The sequence below is a fragment of the Hetaerina americana genome, unplaced genomic scaffold (assembly GCF_022747635.1).
Source record: "Hetaerina americana unplaced genomic scaffold, ioHetAmer1.1.p SCAF_3, whole genome shotgun sequence".
NCBI lineage: Eukaryota > Metazoa > Arthropoda > Insecta > Odonata > Calopterygidae > Hetaerina > Hetaerina americana.
In genome coordinates, this window is record NW_027286874.1 from 30,860,994 (window position 1) to 30,880,620 (window position 19,627).

General features: G+C 34.6%; 3 protein-coding genes across 4 annotated transcripts in view; 1 reads left to right on the plus strand and 2 right to left on the minus strand.

The window, feature by feature from the left end:
• kuz (zinc-dependent metalloprotease kuz) overlaps positions 1-9,719 on the minus strand; it is a 41,064-nt gene extending 31,345 nt beyond the window's left edge. Inside the window, exons 1-6 of the mRNA XM_071587608.1 lie at positions 9,584-9,719; positions 6,781-7,044; positions 5,386-5,589; positions 4,117-4,460; positions 2,511-2,657; positions 1,654-1,849 (exon numbers count right to left, since the gene is read on the minus strand). Of these exons, the coding sequence (XP_071443709.1) occupies positions 1,654-1,849; positions 2,511-2,657; positions 4,117-4,460; positions 5,386-5,589; positions 6,781-7,044; positions 9,584-9,656 (1,228 nt within the window). The 5' untranslated portion in view covers positions 9,657-9,719. The remainder of the gene's footprint in view (positions 1-1,653; positions 1,850-2,510; positions 2,658-4,116; positions 4,461-5,385; positions 5,590-6,780; positions 7,045-9,583) is intronic.
• Positions 9,720-12,530: 2,811 nt separating this feature from the next.
• On the plus strand, positions 12,531-15,856 carry LOC139690299 (complex III assembly factor LYRM7). Of its 2 annotated transcripts, XM_071587667.1 has the most exons (6): positions 12,532-12,593; positions 12,690-12,839; positions 12,930-13,002; positions 13,068-13,138; positions 13,223-13,304; positions 15,642-15,856. In XM_071587667.1, exons 2-6 carry the CDS (start codon positions 12,816-12,818, stop codon positions 15,722-15,724), a joined length of 333 nt encoding a protein of 110 aa, XP_071443768.1. In that variant the 5' UTR covers positions 12,532-12,593; positions 12,690-12,815; the 3' UTR covers positions 15,725-15,856. The 2 variants fall into 2 exon arrangements, with proteins under 2 accessions (XP_071443767.1, XP_071443768.1); XM_071587666.1 differs by having other exon boundaries at positions 12,531-12,839.
• Positions 15,857-15,961: 105 nt separating this feature from the next.
• The window catches only part of Mcm6 (minichromosome maintenance 6), a 35,629-nt gene continuing 31,963 nt past the window's right edge, over positions 15,962-19,627 (minus strand). The window contains exon 15 of the mRNA XM_071587663.1: positions 15,962-16,102. Coding sequence (XP_071443764.1) covers positions 15,992-16,102 — 111 coding nt within the window. The 3' untranslated portion in view covers positions 15,962-15,991. The remainder of the gene's footprint in view (positions 16,103-19,627) is intronic.

A 19,627-nucleotide genomic window follows, 5' to 3' on the forward strand; every position in this document is an offset into this window, starting at 1 on the left:
TTCATCGTTCAATTTTCTACCTCCTGCATCCACTGGTCATGACTTCTTTGAATTTATTTCAACAACATTCTCTCTTCCTTTACCAAGTCCAGCATATCTTCCTTTATTTCCTTTCTATTCCCACATCTCATAATCCTTCATTCTATGCTTATTCTCCTTCCTCAAAGAATTAGTTTCCAAGCCATTTAAAACAATGCTCCATATTAAATTTTATATTAGCCTTTTCTTTATACCTTTATTTAAGGTCCCTGCCATTAATTCCCTCATTATTTGTAAAAGGTTCTTGGCACAATGCAATTCCTTTCCAGAATCTTTATGACATTTCCCACCCCTTTCAGAAAGACTTCAATGCAGGTGAACTGTTCTGCCTGCTCTCGTGGATTCCCTCAACTTTAATTTTTATCTTAGCCTTCATATTTCTTGAGATATTTTGTGGTAGGTCTTGATTAGATATTAGAAGGATGCAAGAAAGGAGTATAAGAAGATTGTCAAGGAATCAGCAAGAGAAAGGTAAAAATGGTCTGACAAACCTAGTAACTTATCTAGACTGTAATCAATTGATCTCAATGGTTTAAATTATGAAATGCATTCAAGTTCTACAATGACATAATTTTTTACTGTCAAACTATTTACAACATTAAGTTGAAGAATGTGATTCATCCAACCACAATATCCCTTCAGACATACATGTACACATATTTCAGTGTTGACACCATGACTACATGGCCATCAAGAATGCTCTTGGAGAAATTCCTTTTGCCACCAAAAAAACCATGTCTTGTATTTATAGAGTAACCAAATGTCGTAATCTCAACCAGATCTTTCTTTCTGCTCCCAGTTGTAAGAAAAAATTGGGTTACCTTAAAGAACTTGAACATACTACATGTATGTGATTCTAAAACCACTGTATAGAATAAATTATGATGAAGTCGCTAACATATGGAGAAGAAGTCTTAATGAGCTAAGTTGTCTTTAGATTCTCACTTAGAACAAATTACCAAGTAAGATAAATTACATTACAAAGGTTTTTACCTGCAAATTTACATGGGTATAGAAATTCTCCTATTAATTGCCACTCAGAACTTGGGGAGCTAATACATTTCCTCCATCTTGATTTACAAAAATAATTTGATAATTTAGAAAAGAAGAAAATTAATAATGAATTTCTCAGGATGCCCCACCCAAAATATAAGCTGGCTCCTTCATCTATATCCAATGTCCTGCTGAAACATATACAAATGATCATTCCATTTAGACCCAATAATCTTAAGATGTCACTGATTATATAACGTTTATGTTTTTCAAACCTCTTAATCTAATACTTATTCCTCAGCTGTCCTAAGTTCATTGAATTGTCTGTGGCAGTAAAGTGAAAGTACAAAGCACCAAGAAAAATAGGTTTGACTTAAGGAATGAACCAACACACTCCATATATTTTTTCAATAACATAAATCTACAGTCTAGACTCGTGATTTCTAGCAGAGATCTGCAAGCACCCTCCCCACACTCATTTTTCTCAATTTCAAGAGGAAAACTTCTCCTCTGGATCTCATAATCAGGACTTGCATCTTAAATGAAGTTTGACTAAAGCTATTTGTAACTCTGGTAGATTTTTACATCGAACAGAGAAAAACATAATTAAAATTAATTTACCTGAAGCTGATGCAACCCAAGCTAATCCAAGAGTACCTCCAGTAAAATCTCGATATGTAAACACATATGCAAGACAAAAATCTTCATGATTATCCAAGGAGTGCAAATTCAAAAAATTGCTGACATCAATGTTTTCCATGCAAAATGGATTAGGTTCACCCAAGTAATTATTTTGGCAAGGCGAGTCATCATCAATCTAAAAAATGCAATTTAAGACAAAAAATCAATATAATAAAGACACTACAAATAATTAAAGGTATGGATATAACAACAAACATAGTCCAGTGTGTTCCCAAAAATAAATAATTTTAAAACACTTTACATCAATTCCCTTGACATTGACAATACTGTATACAGCCAATTATACTCCGCTCTTGGTTGTTTCCTACAATCAATCAAGGAGGCAGAGACGTTATGTACGCATGTAAGAATTTTCTTGGTAAAAAACATCGACAAATGTTTGTGCCTGCTCAAATTGCAACAAATTACAAAAACTTTTGCAGGAGTGAAAATGAAAACACTATCAGGGCTGCAAATGAGGTTAGATATCTCAGAGGAGAACTTCATTAATATGTGAATTTCACAAGCTGTGCGACTTAGTAATAAGTAAGCTGGTATAAGCTTGACTTATTAAGCCAATCTTGGGTCAAACACTGGTTTTTTTGGAAATTAAAGCTTAAGGGCAATCAAATATTTCCACATCTATCCCGATAATTAATACACACCAAGTTTACACCAAACCTACCGATTGAAACCTTTAATAGTTGACTGTTGACCATCAATTTGAACATCCATATTTACTAAAAGGAATGAACCTTAAAGAAAATGAATCTTACTTGAAAAAGGAAATGTCTCACCTTAATCCTCTGAACTTCAAATTTAATATTACGGTGCTCAATTCGGCCATCAAATTTGGTGTCTCTATAGATGTAATTGACAGCAGTCACATGGTGAGCTATCAAAGATAGGATTTCTTCACGGGTCTTGTCTGCATCATTGTTTGTCTGAAAACATAATAACCAACTTCAGTTATATCATACTGCCTCATTAAGATAGATACAACAGATAGGGGAGTATCTTAAGTTCACCAAGAAATAATAATATCCTAACCACGTTAATCACAGATAAGCTTTTGATTTGGGTGCATTTGTATTAAAAAATATTACCACAAAAACAGTTAATAGGGCATATAAATTTTCTCACCTAAGAAGTATAGCCAAAGGCCCTTGCCAAAAGCAAATTCCCTGACTTGGGGGCATAGCATGCAAAGCTTTCTACTTTATCTTTCTAACGCATTTCAAATATTACATAATATCTATCCTGGCTTTTGATCCAAATTGATAGCAAAGAAAATTAGCTTTGTGGGAATCATTAACTCACTCATCAAATTAGTGAAACCACAAACCATTACCATCATTAGCATCAGAAAAGTCAGGAACTATTATTACTCCATCAAAAAAATGTTCAAAATCACATTTCCTATTGCCTCTAGTAGTACTTCACTTTCCATCTGAAACATCCTACAACCACGTAAACATGTTTGAGACTCGCCAAGTACCCCTAGTAATAGTTATAGGGGAGGTTACCAACAGCTAATGTCATTTGCACCATTTTGGATGGATGGGAAAGGAGAAAGGGTGGAGAGAAACCCGGCATCAGCATTAGCCTACTCTTAACGGAAGGTGCCAAGGGGTCTGCAGTTTAACGTTCCATCGGACAGACAACATACTCACTCAAAGTGCTCTCCACAAAACACCTCATGTAGGGCTCCAGATACCCCTGAAAAATATCTACTGTGTCCAGGATTCAAACCCAGGCCCTCTCAGTGGGAAACCATTAGTTGAGCCACAATACCATCCTAATCTCCCCAGGTACTCCTACCTTCCAAATGAATGCCAAGAGGAGAGGGTACAGAAGATGGAAGGAGAGTTTGTTGTTGGGTTTCTGGAGGGTGAAGGGATAAAAGAAAGTGGACGGGAAGAGTGAGGAAGGAATGAACGTAGGAACAGTTAGGTGAGAGGAAAATTGTGGAACTGATGGGTTGAGCATAGCACAATTTAAATCATCAAAACATCAAATATCATTCTAAGACATATTTAATATCAAATATATTTTGTTATAAACCTAGAAACAGTTTTCCTTTTCATATTTATTTATTTTTTCCCATCATTTTTAGGAGACTTTAAATTAGTTGTTAAGTAATTATTGAGGTGATTTTCAGTTTTCAGGTCAATGAATTGATGTTAAATGAAATGTTATTAAGTGTGGTATTTCAGCATCAGACTCGCTGAAATACCTTTAAAAAAATGAGTAGCCGAAGTCAGGACTTCCCTACAATGCCACAGTAACCTGTCACCAATGCATGGTACATCTATGACCTAAAACGATAGCAATGGTAATAACAGCACTTAAATAATCATAGCACCAACACAGAATTTAATCGCTGATTACTCTTTATATTACCTGTTCTGATATGTGCCTCCAGATGAGAGGATCAGTTTGTATAAAAAGAGAGCATGTATTTTTGTTCTCTTCCTTGGGTGGCCTGGCTCCTCGCTTTATTCTCTGATGAATTTCAGAGTTCCTATACTTTCCAGTGTTCATTTTTTCTCCATATTTTCTGAATGGAGGATGATGACCTTCATCGGACACACTGTTGAGGCTTGGATTACTCCAAAGGTTCCCACGAAAACTTTGAGAATGTGAGGAAGAATCTGAATGGAAGTTATTTTCTTCTATTGCAGAATTTTGGATTCTGTCCATCCACTGAACAACTTCATCTGTGATACCACATCCTCCAACATGACCTTTGTAAAAAAAGAAAAACAAAGTGTTATTGAAGAGAAGTGGTTTATTAAGTCACATGAGCATTCCAAATATTTTCAATAAAAAATAAAATTATTTTACTGTCAGTCTGTGGCTAATTGGTAAGGAAGTGATTTAAGATCTCTTAGTCATAGGTGCTGAAGCTAGGGAGGAGGGGCTAGTTACATCCCTCTCCCACATTGAGTGAGAGGACCTCTAGCTCATATACTGCGCACTGTTGTGCATATACTGTTGATGGGACTGATTTAGCAAAAAGCACCTTGAGATGAAAAGGCTCCCTCAACCTGAGCAAAAAACACTCAACGAGGCATAAGAGGTAAGGAAGTGTCACTCATTTGTAAGAATTATTTCCTATTGCTATAGGCTATCAACCTTCCACTCAATTATAACAACTCTACTAACAGATTATTTGCTCCAATAATTTCCCCATGCTGATTACCCCCTGTTCAGAAATTTCAAAAGGATTATGATGGACCATGAGTGTATTAACTACTCACTGGAGGAGATTATGAAACAATATAATATTGGCACCACAGCAGGAAAACAATAATAAGGAAACATTAAAACTACAGCATTCAATGCTTAAAGAGAAAAGGTATAAGATAATTCCTTACAAAATTTGTTCCTTTTTTCCATAAATAACAGGTCAAGTAATGTAATCCTTACAAGGCCCAGTTACATGTGAATACATACTTCCTCACATCACCAGGCCCTTAGACAACTCATTATAATGATGGATTTATTAGTAAGGAGCCAATTACATCAAATTAACTTAAGGAGGAAAATAAAACTTTAACACTGGAGTTTGTTTAGCAGTAAATGCACAGAAACACACCACTTCAATTGGAGGCCTTATCACTTACATTATACATGGATTGTCATGATAATATATATATAGCAGCTTACCAGTTCGTTGTTTTTCATATGGATCCTCAACATCTCCATCAGAATAAATAACCGAATGAAAGGTATGATTTGTGACATTTTGTCTTCCAGAAGGGAAGTAATGGTGAGCTCTCTCCACATAAAATGACCCTCCTACTGGTGAAATTATTTTTCCTTCGAAAACTCCACTGTTGATTGAGCCAAATGCATAGGAATTTGGCTCTCCTGAAAAGAAAAAGCAACACACAATCCTTTTTATAAAATGGAAAAGATTAATTGGTATGACAAAAGTAAAATATATTCATTGGGCAAAGCACACTGTCGTGCATATTCAAAGTAGATTTTTTTATTGAATACTTTAGGATTCAATAATAATATGATAATTCATACAGCTTGTATTTTATATGCCTTACAAGTGGTTGAAGAAGTTAATGATTGAGTGAACTATCATTCAGACTACCTATACACTTGAAGCACCTATTCAAAGGACTTAATTCACTACAAAATAAATGCATGTAAGGTCAATATGGATTCCATTTTTGAGCAGCCCAGGTTCTATTAGTTTGAATGTAGCTAAACACTCAAGACAGATTATTAATTTTTACAGTCATTAAGTCTTAAGGAATAAACTGCAAGTCTTTGACAAATAATGGGATTCACTCGAGAAATATTTAAAAAGAACTAAACAGTGTTACCATTTACACACAATTTAAAAATAAATTACATGCCTCCATCATTGACCTCTTCATATGCCATTTGAAGAAGTAATAAGCATAGTGGATAGCAAACCATGAGTGATGCAATTATGTAAATGGATCATAATGAGGATTAAATAGTGAAGACCAAAAATAAGTCCTGGATTGTCGATAAAGTATATGAGACCTAAAGTAGCCCTGTTTTGTAAACTTAGATGTGCAGGGTATTTTCAAATTGGGCAGGAAAGTGACGGTGATTTTACTCTTCATTGGCATTTGATGGAATCAGTTTGTCATTGATTAGGCAAGATAATTTTCTCAGGAAATTCTATCAGCTACCACAAACGAACAAGTAAATGCATTAACTTTCATTAAAACATCATTTTAGCATTTAAAAACGTGTAAGTATTTCAGTTCGTCCAATATTTTGATTTCCAAAATTGAGGTGACTGCCTTTAAAACAATGAATATGACAAACGAGTTTATACAGTGATTTCATAGAAAATTCTTTCATAAAGTAAACCCTGAAAGGTCATGACTCAATACTCAACAACAAGGGACCAATAAGAGTGACAACTATGAACTAATATTAAACAAATAAGGAAATAAATTTAAGAAAAATTAATACATTTTGCCCCCCATAAACAAAGACTACCAAATGACTTACAATTTATGTAAATGTAATGTTAATGTATATCATTTATTAAACTTTCTTTCTTACCTACTAAGTGACCATGATAAATATGCCTTGTATCCACATTTACTGGGCTTCCCCCCTGCTCTACGACTAAGCCCTCTCCAAAGACGGCGGTATCTCGTCGCATGCGCAAATTGAAGCGTCTACCAAGAGCTGAGAAGCGAATGTGGACATTTTCATCCCCTGGCCTCGATGTTGAGCGGCGTGCACGTGCATGAGACCGAGCAACCTCCGATGTATTATAGGACACTGGTTCATAGTGGCTGATGTATTCGTTTAGACGATGAGCTGAATAAACAGAAAGAGATCAGCTTATCATGTGAAATAATAAACAAAGTATTGATTAAGAAATCATTCTCATACATCTATGATAAACTTATCATTTCTAATAATTTGTACCAAAAAACAATTGATTAATTTCACCATCAAGTTCCAAAATTTTATTTATCAAATTCATCAAAAAGGAAACACCTTAAATACAGAACATTTCTAATTTACAATTAATAAAAATACACCTCTCAATGAGAGCTTTTTACTTGGTGGTGTCCGTTATCTCAGCTCCTCCCACAGATATCAACATTTCATATTCAATCAAATCATAATTATCTCTAATGGCAGTTATGAACCACATACATCCCAAAAGACAAATCATGAAGAATTGCTTTGGGCTGCCTAAATATCAACTTAAAAAATGTCTCCTGGATTATATCAGTACTAATACCATGTTGAAAAAAATTAATTTCTATTTATAATGTCTTTAATTTAATAGGAGTAATCTACTCAGTTTGCATTATTCTCATTTTCTAAAATTATGTTGCGAGGTAAAGTGCAAGTAATCAGATTGAATGATGATAATAAGAATGGGCACAAGAAAAAGAGAGAGGTATAGAGGCCAGTGAATCCTTCAAGTTTTCATCATCTATTGGAGACCACCAGAGTATACAAGGTCAAGGGCACACCACCCAGACAAAAAAGGCATCCAAAACAATGGTGCACCAACAACAACAATCAACACATCACACAAAGTATCATCCCCAAGAACCCAGCCGGCGTACAAATTTGAATATCGACCTTTAGCCTTTGATGCATTCCAGTCACATTTTGAGACCAAACAAAAGAAAATTTCCTCCCAAATTTCAATCATATCTGAAACTTGTTTTTCAGGCCAATACAGTTAACAAGATTGATAACAATGTGTAGCCAATATGTTTGATACAATATCCCACATCATAGAGGATTGGTGAGTAATATGGAATATGAACCTATGATGCTTGTCTGTGAGCATGTGAAACATATGACACTACAGGACAAAATTATTCCATGGGCTTAAAAATTGGTGGGAGTTTACATCATAACTCACAACCACAATCACCTTGAAAAATGCTATTTTCAATTCTTTAGTGATCAGTAAAATCGAATTATTTAAATTGGTACAACAAATAGATTGGATGGTGCTAAAATTGAAAACAAAGCCAGAAGTGAACCATTCAGAATATTAGAAATATTCTAAAGTCTATTTTAAATCGAAAAAATTGATATTATTATTCCATCCTCGGCAACTGGCAGGAAACTTTTCCCGAATTAGTCACGTGTGTAGGTCTCTAAGGATATACTGATGTGACTGCCCATACTGCTGACGAGAAGAATTTCCTGTAATATGGGAGTTAATTTGGGCAAATTCACGAAAATGGGTGTTTAAGCTTAACCAAAATCAGGAAACCCGTAAAAAGGCATAAGGCTGCAGTAAATCTAGCTCCAAACAGAGGAGATAGTTAAGGCAATTGAAAGGTGGAGCAAGCAATCACCAGAGTGACTATAAACCGCGCATATGGGGTATATCCGTCGTTATCTCAAGGTCAACCTCCGTCGTGAACAATTCTGCCGAGCGGGCGCAGAATTTAGACAAGGGGTATTCCCAGGTGTAAATTTACACAGAAATTGAAAAATGTGTGAATCTTCGCTACTTAATCATATGAATGGAGGTACTAAAATATGAATACATTACTAATTGAATAATTTCAGCTTAACTCTGCCTTCCAACGTCAAACTGATGAGAAAAAATTGTCCTTCCTGAAATTCTCCACGAATAATAATAAACATAAATATTTACGCATAGTTATGTTGGGGAATATATTCCCCAACATGCACTTTGATTAATACTGGCTCGTTAGTGAACAAAAGGGGAAAATGAGAAAAAAATAAGTTTAGTTATCATTATTTTCCCAAATATTTATCAATTAAAAGAATGAAAATATTACGTGCTGCAGATCTTATAAAAACAACTAGACAAAGTTAACATTTGCACACTAATCAAATTTACAACAGAATTTTCCTTTAGTTTATACCTCAAAGAAAAATATTAAATGAAAACAAAATAGTAGTGCATAAAAAGAGACTTAATGATGGCTCACAACTTAATGATAGATTCAAAATGTAATCATTGACACGTCGCAAATGTACATCAGTTTTTAAGAAAAATTGTGCGTACTCATTCATGTTAACACTTTTAAGATTACAATATTGCAATTACTTGTTGTAATGAATATAATAGACTTCTTTGGAACATTTTCTTGACAGGACAACCATCGCGATCTCCATAAACGCAATGAAGATTGTTTGTATTTGACGAATAGTTTGGCATAATATTCAGCTAAATACAGATCTTCTGGCTGAATACGGATTGCCGAAGAATGAAATTCAGTGCAATAGCCATTAAAAACAAACTGGTAGTCAGCAATAGTCATCGATAACAATACAACAAAAACATAAGAATTCCATTCCTTCCATACTACAAAGGAAACGCCTGTTATTCAACATTATTACTCACCACTATGGATGTAAGGAAGAAGGAGAAGTAAAAATAATGCGTATGCTCCTTCACTTATCATGGTAGTTTGCATCGGTAGGGGGTATATCCTATAAACTTCATGAAAATACAATTGAGCCCTAACACTACAGCTGACAATTTTACCCAATATACATATCAAACGATGTTCATTTTTTCTCCGCGCATGCGCTCAGCAGTATTTAGAAATGAAGAATTATCACGGAATTACGCTTTCTGATCGACAATTATAATAAAAAACTGTGCTCTGTACTGGAACCGTAATAATTAATTGTAGCCTCGAGGCAGTTTTTAGTTTAGGCAATGCAATAATGGGCTCGATAATTGATGAATCACCTACCACGAGGTGTATACAGATAATTACCGAAGTCCCGTTTGAACTGAACCGAAGTTAAGAAAAAATGAAATATACTTATTCGTGGATGCCATCAAGATACAGTTTTCTCTTATTTTATCGGGAAATCAGTCGATATTTTTTAGAATTCTATGATTCTAATCGAAAACATTACCACTGTAAAATATTTTGTACGCATTGCTGATGGGAGTGTATCCTCAATCCATGTAGTTCTTCCTGAAAAGTTACTCAACTCCGACTTTTAAGAGAGGGTCCACCTCGGAACTAGAATGTATTATGAGCCGTTATCTACATCGATGAAATACTTGTCGTGAGCCAATAATAATGGGATAATATAGCGTAATGCTACTTATAATCAATGCCATAGACAACATTTCTCCCACAAGCTGGAGACCCCATGTCGATTTTCCGGGGATCTATCGTCAAGAGATTAACTTCTGGTTTCCTTGGAGTGCAGATGCTTACTCAGCAGTTAACACAAAGTTGAAAAGGCATTTCAATAAGTAAAGTCGAACATTCATGCGTCATCTTTAGAGGAGGAAGATGACGTGACAAGGAAATTTCGTATGTGCTCTTGAATAAATCCATAGGTACTCTGAAACAATCACTAGCGAGCAAGACTTCAATACACATTCCAATCTGAAAGTTCAAATCTATCTAATATTTTTCTCAGATAAGTCCATAAATTACGACCCGGAACCTTTCAAAAAATATTATTCGCTATTAATAGCCTTTCATGCAAATGATTGGCATATTACAATAAAAAAATATATTTGGTGAAAGAGTGAACTGTGATGATTCATTAAAATGTATGGAAAAAATCTTCCATCATCCATCTTTTGTTATAGTGACAACAGATTCGTGCGCCCACATTATCCCAAAATTTCTTTATTTATTTAATCAAGATATCATTTTATTGCACTGTATTATGCTAATCCCCTACCAATAAATCATTGTCACTCTTGACCACACCTTGTCTTTGAATATCATTCTCACTATATTGACGATTGTAAAACGCAAGACAGCAGTCATCATTGGTTACGCGAACTTGTCTAATAGCGCGCGGCGCTTGTAATTTGTTTGAAAAATGAAGCCAATGATAATATACAGTATAGTTTAAAGGCAGCCCCTAAATTTGTTGATGATAAAAGTCATATAATATGTATTTATAATAATACTGAGTACAATTATAGTATGCACCGATTTTTCATGTTAGTTTCAAAAATTGAATATTCATGAGATGTCATCGGAAATAAAATTGATACAAATGAGTTCACTTGATCTGTGAGAGAACGTCCTTAGTGTTGACGTTTCAGGTCTCTATAAGAGAAGAGATTTTAACCGTCAAATTATCCTGGTGAAAAGGTAGTAGGTGTTTGTAGTTGGCTATAACTTTGGAATTTTTCATGAAGCTACTGTTTGAAGTTTTTACGGAAGTGATCTCTGTTTAAATAGGAAGGATTTGTGGGACCGTCATAAGTGAACCATCATGGAAGAGTCTACCGCGAATCTCATCAATGCTCGTGATACTTTTCAGACAGTCATGGAAATGTCCCGTTTGTTAAATACAGGCTTAGATGGAGAAACTTTGACAATCTGTGTAAGGTTGTGCGAAGAAGGAATCAACCCAGAGGCTCTGGCAACGATTGTGAAGGAACTAAGAAGAGAGGTTTCTACGATAAAGAAGAAAGAGGAAAATAATCAGGACTGATAAAATATGGGGACAATGATACCAATTTTGGCAACTAGAAATTTCGATGCTCAGTGGAAAAGGTAATGAATTACCCTATTTATGCCGTGTGATTTTTCCGTTTCATGGGACATACCTTGTGGCAAAATGATGTTGTAATAATTACAAATATTACTGAATCACAAAGGGTAATTTACTTCTTTCTTTGTGGGCATTTGTCCGTTAGGTAACAATCTGTATTCTGTGGTATGACTGCTACCTAACTTATCCATTGCTTTGGATTACATGAGGTGGTTTAGTGTAAAACGTAACAATGAAAAATATATTTGTAATATTGTAATTAAAGCATTTAACCTGTGCATCAGATTGTATTATTTATGTCCGTAAAGATTAGTTGAAAATACTAAGTTAGAATGATATTTACGTACTCAATAGCGACCAAGTTTTACAAAAATTATAATCAATGGATTAGGATAACTCAAACAACCTGATCAAGAATTCTGTGAGTGTTGGAGGTCAATATTATACATATTGCCGACATTACGCTGATGAAAATTCCATCTTGGGTTAAATTGGAATGAACAACGGTGTTGAAGAACCATAGTCCTACCAGTCCTGAACAAAAATATCCAGGGACACGAATTTACTGTCAATATAATGTTTATCTGCATTGTCAATACTCTCAAGTGATCAATGGTATTTTCCACAATATTTCGAAGAGGGAACATTCATAAATTCATTGTCTTTCATCTAATTGAAGGCATTTTAGAAGTTCTACATCAGGCAAAGTAACTTCAATTGCACCTACGCTCGTGCTCTTGAACAGTCTAAAAAAAGTATTGATTTTCATCTGTTCAACCCTTTACCTCCATTGTGCCGCACCCTGTTCACGTACGCGTTTGGGCAACAATCGAGCTATTTTATTTTTTTGTATCGATTATACTCTTGTAAAAATGTTAAATTTTTAAAATCATCAACTATCTATGAGAACTGGTTTTAAGGAATACTCATAACACCAAGGTGTACTTATTTCATTATTCCAGTTATAGAGGTAACTAACATCGAACCTTCGATACAGTTTTCGTCTGCGCAACGTATTCGATTGTGAAGAATGTCTCTTCAACAATTACATTGCTACTCTAACTTACATCCGTATAACGACTAAGAGAATGATGAATCCCTTTAAGCGTGAGGTAAATTGGGGAAATAATGTGGCTTGCTTATTGTATCATTATCATGCGAAATACTAATTATGTTGCTTGTGTATTTTATAATTTGTCTAGGTATTGAGGTCTTTTAAGAACTTACACATGGCGCGAAAAAAAGTGTTTGAAGGCGACGACCGAGCTTTAAAAGGTAGTATTTGGGCATTGAGTCCACTTTCATCGGCGGACTATAGCTAATATTGATTTATCTTCTAGCGTGTAGACAAAGAATAAATGAAGAGTACTTAAAGAGTAAACACGTTGAAGATTCTGACGCAATTAAGGAGGTAGGCTCAGCTAATAGAAAGAATTTTGTAAATTTGAGTAGGTTAGCCTTAACCAAAGGGTGAAATATAATTTATGAATTTCAGCTCATAACCTACGCGATGGAAGTGGAGAAGCAGCTCCTCACCACAGTCGTTCAGGCGAAAATGGTATCTCCAAATACGTTTGGTAAGACAGTATGTGGTTAATGTTCATATAGAGGCAGTGGTATATGGAGACATACACCGAAATAATTTAAGTTCTACAATTAAATCCCTATTCACTTGAATTGTTGATCTTGCGCATCGCTAATGATATCAAAGTTTTAAATGCTAAATGAATGGTATTTTTGTAGCCTCTAAAGATATAACCCATTATTGTTACTGAATAAATATACACTTGTTATTTCATAGAGCGTTATGGTGATGAGCTCGCCTCAATAGGACACATTTATCTTTCTAAGTTAAATGTGTGCTTCATTGTAAATTCTGAAGTTTTTACATTCGAGCAATATTATAAGTGTTGTAAATGACTGACAAATGAGTAGACTGATAAGTCCCCATGGTGATGTATATTTAGGATGTGTTTAAGGATACCTTCGGCAATTTATTCTCCTTAGAATTCGAAATATAATGTGATCCGTTACCATCCAATTGCCAACTTCTTTCTTTTATGCCTTGGAGAACTGAAAATAAAATGTCAATGTTGCAAAGGAACTCAGGAGTCCAAAGAAATCATGTTTGTATAATATGAATGTCTTTGTGGTCAAATATTGTTCAGTTAAAATTTAATGTGCAACTTCCCAGGCAGTTCTCCGCATTTGCATCTATCGACTAGCAGAATAAATAGATGTGACTGACTAGCTGTTTTCTGTCTCCAGGTGTAATAGGGTTAAAATTAATTTGCCGTGATGTTGTGCCATCACTGTCATTACCTATAATTCCCAATGAATTTCAATTACCATGACTAAATTCACATATTTTTCAGCAATTTCTCATCTAGCTTGGATATTAGTGCGTTGATAAGATGGTAATAATGAATAAAACAAGTTTCAAATAATGGCTCATGTGAATGAAATTCAGCTAACAATAGACTGTTTACTTCACTAGGCTTTCAGAGAGTTTTCAACCGCTAGATGAATATAAACAATACATGACACTTTTTTAAAAGCTGGCATCCATCTAAAACATCAATAAACAAATATTAACAATGCCCCTAGGCATGCGTTGGTAATAAAAAACTTATTTTCATTATGGAGTATTTATCTGACATGGTATCCTAAATCAAGAACCTTATGGTTAGCACTAAATTCATAGCTCTGTGATAGGTTAGAGTTTGTTTCATAGAAACTGTTAGCCAAATTATCTATACAAATGTGCTTTCAATGGACACATAAGTGATGCACAATTCCTAGCCTTTTTATAGAATGTACCACTCATTGTACAGTATCTTTTAAAAATTGCTAGTTCAGCCATTAATATTGAATAGAAGTAGTAATTATTACAGAAGGCAACAACATCTGAGGTCATTTGTGTATTGATTTCCAATGGAGAAAAGAGGTACATTATTTTTTTTCTTCAAACGCCGATTAATAATCTGATTTCCAGTAAAATAACATTCCCTCCAAAGGTCAGATATTTTCCAACTTTTTTCCTATTCCCAGTTTTCAAGGATGGTTGGCCAGTTTGTATCTTGATGAAATATTCTAAACCGTTTGTTAATTTGAATTCTTTAATTAAGGCCACACCTGCAAGAAAAACAATAAATTGTTGTCACTGTTTAGATTTTACTGTGACAACCGGTAACTTCTCCAATGGTTGTTTTAAAAAATATTTGCACATGCCTTAATAACCAATTTATTAGCAAAAATTTTACTATGTACATAAAATAAACAAAAACGTCATGGATGAAACTTTGGAAATTAAAAAAAATCATCTTAATTCTGTGGTGTTGGAGGTATTACTTAATTTGGGGTTCAAAAGCTTAAAGTAAATGATTTTACTAAGCATAGTTAAATGGAGAACAGTCCACACTGTAAAAATTGCATCAATTTGACAATAACATGAGTTCATGTGAGAAAATTCAAATTTCACAGCCTTCCAGTTAAAACATAGAGAGGAGACCCCTCGAGCTGTCTTCAGATAAAGTTAGGCCAGTCATTTCTTTTCCTCCTCTTTTTTAGGAAAAATTTAGTGCTCCCAAACTAGACACCACATAATATAGCTCATTCTGGTCATTCCCTTTTATGTTTTCTGGTGAAAATGTCATTCACATGCCAAGCCTTGCATACTGTACTCCATAGGTGCATTCAGTGTTTCATTATTTGGAGAGTAAAGTTGGCATCCTCTTCCCATCAATACCTTAACTGATATCACTCCATGTATTGCCATTAAGTACAGGAAAAATGTCTTTTACCATTCCTCAATTGAGTGTGTTTAAACATTGCATTTTCATCCATATCTGTCAATTATTTTAGTGGTCAACATTACTGTTGAGTTGTAATAGTTGAATTTTATGTTATTTCAGAGTTGAAAATCACTGAAGATACTGCAAAATTAGACAATGTTCCATTTCAAGATTGTTGTGAAAGTGATAAAAAAGCTGCATAAGGACATTGTGCTATGAATCAGTTCCAGTGGTGTTTGATGCCAATACAGTAATTAATGGTGACAATTTGATATCAAGAACGAATATTTATAAAGTGTAGTTTTATTGTTAAAAATATATATTTATGAACATCAGTGGAATTTTCATTTCTTTTGTAACATTATTACTTAGGTTCAACAAGAGAGACTCTTGAAGAAACTGTGGTAAACATTCAAACATCATTATCAAGACTCACTTAGAATAAAATAGCTTCATAGAAATGGCAAACTTTATGTATTGACTACATAATTAGGATGAACAACAAGTAATGGATTATCCTCCAAAGACTGGGCTTCTTGACCTTTGAGACCAGTGCTCATCAAGGGGATGAAGACCTGATCCTACAAAAATGAATAGAAAACAGTATTAGGTTCATAATTGATAACTATGCCAATTACATAAGAAGCCATTATCCACCTCTTCATTTCATAGAATGAAATATTTCTTTCAAACACCATACAAAGTAAAATGCTGATTTAATACAGCTATTGGGGACTATAAAAACCAGTGTTATGAATGACTGAGTTTATTTTTCAACTATAGTAAATGAGCCATGATATAAAATTATATATGGATTACACACATTCAGAAATTGTAAATATTGGTTCTTATATGGGTTGTCCCACTGCCACATTACATTTTTACTTAACCTAGGGAACATAAATAGTTCATTTATTTTAGCTGATGGGTCAGCAAATATCACATTCAAGTGGAGTGTAACAACCCTTGGAGAGAAATGTCTCATCAAGCAATTTCTATGAAAATGTTTTCCCAAGTTAATACAACTTTTATCAGGTTTCATCCAGAAATCAGGCATGTAAAAAATAACAAAAAGCATTTCTATAACTACACTAAATATATTGGGGAAAAATGGAAAATGGGTCAAATGGATTTTAATCAGCTACTTTATGCTTGAATTAATTGGCATGCATGCAATTTTAAGCACGAAAGATCTGCACTAAACTCGTCCCGAAGGTCTTGATGAATGACCGAAAGAAGAGTCGATTGTCTGCTAGCAAAGACCTTCTGCAACGTGACGGGACGATTTCCTTCCCCCCTTACAGTCCAGACTTGTCACCAGCAGACTATTTTTTATTCCCAAAAGTGAAATCCTCTCTCAAGGGTTACCGCCCTTAGAGCCATCAAATAAGTTTGCATGCATACTAAAATTACAAAGCTTCCAAATCTTTTAGTTTTCCACAAAGCTCCAAAAAATTATATCAACCTCAACTCAAATACAGTGCTATCCATTTAGTAGATTATCACAGCTATTCTCTTATCAAAATTTTAATAAATCACAATCATAAAAATAATTAAATATTTTGAAACTTTAATACTTTAACAAAATAAACACGTTTGAAATACCAGGGCTTTCTTAAAAAGCTTTTAATTATATCAACTCAAAAGTTGTCGACACTAATCGTTTAATGTTTTAATTCAAAAATTTTTGTGCTATATGTACTCTCTATTTATTTTTTCCTTCACATTCATCAGCTCTGGGAATTTCCATATTCTCCTTTAAGGTGAGCAAATACCTAGTTTTTTACTACGCATCAAATGCCAGTATCATATGATGAATACGAATTAAATTAGCGACCATTTCTTTAAAATTCATCTTTCACCAGCCATTTGCTTTCCCTGGCTACATGATTGGTTAAGCTTTCTGAATTTAATGCATTCTGCTTTTCACTTTATTACAGTTCCATGTTATTGAAAATCTATATTTACACCCTTACAAAATGGCTAAAAAACAGAAAGAAATATACTTTCCATGAATAAAAAAACTCAAATTAATCTTATGGCATGAAAAAGGAGAGCTTCCATGTATATTCATTAATTTATATCTTGACCATATTTTCCAAATACTTTGGTTATCTGTGTTTTTCAATTATCAATGCTTCATCATCCATACTTTGGTTATCCATGTTTTTCGATTATCAGTGATTCACTAGCATGGACAATCATGAGTTTAGTGTAGCTGTAATTCCTGAGTGCTAACAAGCTAGCTTCAACCTTTAAATATTGGCATTTATAAACCATTTTAAGGATTAATGAATAAGAAATGGGGTAGTTCGATTGAAATGACATCTTCAGCAGGGAGAAGTCCTAGCATTTCACAGATTTGTGTATCGGCCAAAACCTCTTTGAATGCTATGAATGAGACAGTTGTAAAATCATTTAAGAAATGTGGATTTATTTACATACTTAATGGTGCAGAGGATAATTTATTCCACAAAGACTCAGTTTTTGAAGAAGAGGCATTCAAGCGATTCATCATTTAGCTCTGAAGGTCAGTGTCTGAGTTTTGAGATTGGGGATTAAAATGAAGCACCTCGCTATGTCCTCTAGTTATATTTTTATGGACATAGATAACTATAAAGTTTGCATAAAAAATTTCATGAAATTTTTTCCTTAACAAAGTGTACTTAAAAGGTGTCTTCTAAGCTGGTGTATCTTATATGCCTGCAAATACGGTACTCATTTTGGCTCTAGATTATCAATGTCTATGCCTGCTTCTTTAGATATTTGCAAAATTATTCATCATGCTGATTGCACTTTTGCTGTCATTCTTCAACATAGTTTTCAGTTAAAAAATACAAAAATTAAAATTCTCAAAGCCTTTGCATAAATAGATTACAACCTAAACCCATTCCAATGTCTGATCTCTCGCCAATAAAGCCCTGTTCATGATATAAAACTAGTATAGTCATGAAGTTCAACCACCAAAAATTGATATACCATATTATTACAATGGTAGGTTGCGGTAGTCCAAGGATAGAGTAGTGGACTACTGACCGAAGGGCCTGGGTTCTAAGTACGGGCAAGCCTCTCTGGGAACCATTAGCTCAACCCAAACTGTGATTCCTTCGGACCAGATCTTCCTGGTAAACCCTAATTGAAACAGGGAAAGGCACTGGCCTCCTTTACCCTGATGTGTGAATTTCACCCCCCGTCGGGCTTAGTACTGGGTGAACTCTACCATCACCTACCAAACTGACCTTCAGGTTGATTATTGTGTTTATGGTTTTTTATTATTAAAATGCAGCAATGCATCCAATTGTTATCCTCCAAAGCGATAAAAGAATGTGATAATTTCTAATGAACAGTTTTTTGGCAGATAACATTATACTTACAATATGAAATGATCACTCTGATGACTATGATATCCTCAAAAGTAATGCAATCCTCAAAAGTAATGCAAATCAGCTAATAGGTAAGCATTAAATCACCATCTGTAATAACCTGAATTGAGAAAGCAAGCAATTTTCTAGGGACCATTAGCTCTTTCTACAAGGTGCGATAAAAAAAAAGACCAAACTGATTTTACTCTGTGCAAACTGTTCAACAGATCAAAACGAGACCAATTGCACCATCTCGGGACACATCTGACGACTAAAACAAGAGGCGCTGTGTTTGTTTATGTCGAGTTGTTACGCAGCAGCAGCGGTATGTGTCTTAACCTGTATCTCACCGCATGCAACAGCAAACAGTATGTGTGCATGAAATTTTGTTTCAAACTTGGCAAAAGTGCTATGGAGACATTTGGAATGATTCAGCAAGCAACAAGCCTTTGTTGATGAATCTATGAGCCGAAGCCTGTGTTTTGAGGGTTGCAGTCGTTTTAAATCGAGCAGAACCTCGACAGATGAAGATTCGCAAACGGAGCGACCTTCCACTTCGACAGACCCCCACCGTGGCAATTTGGTGCAGGCAAATTGCTGTTAGGGAGATAGCCGAGGAAGTGAACATTAGTTTTGGATCCTATCAGACAATTTAGATAGACATTTTGGGCATGACTCGCGTTGCATCAAAATTCGTCCCACGGGTGCTGACTAATGAACAGAGACAAAAACGTGTAGATATTA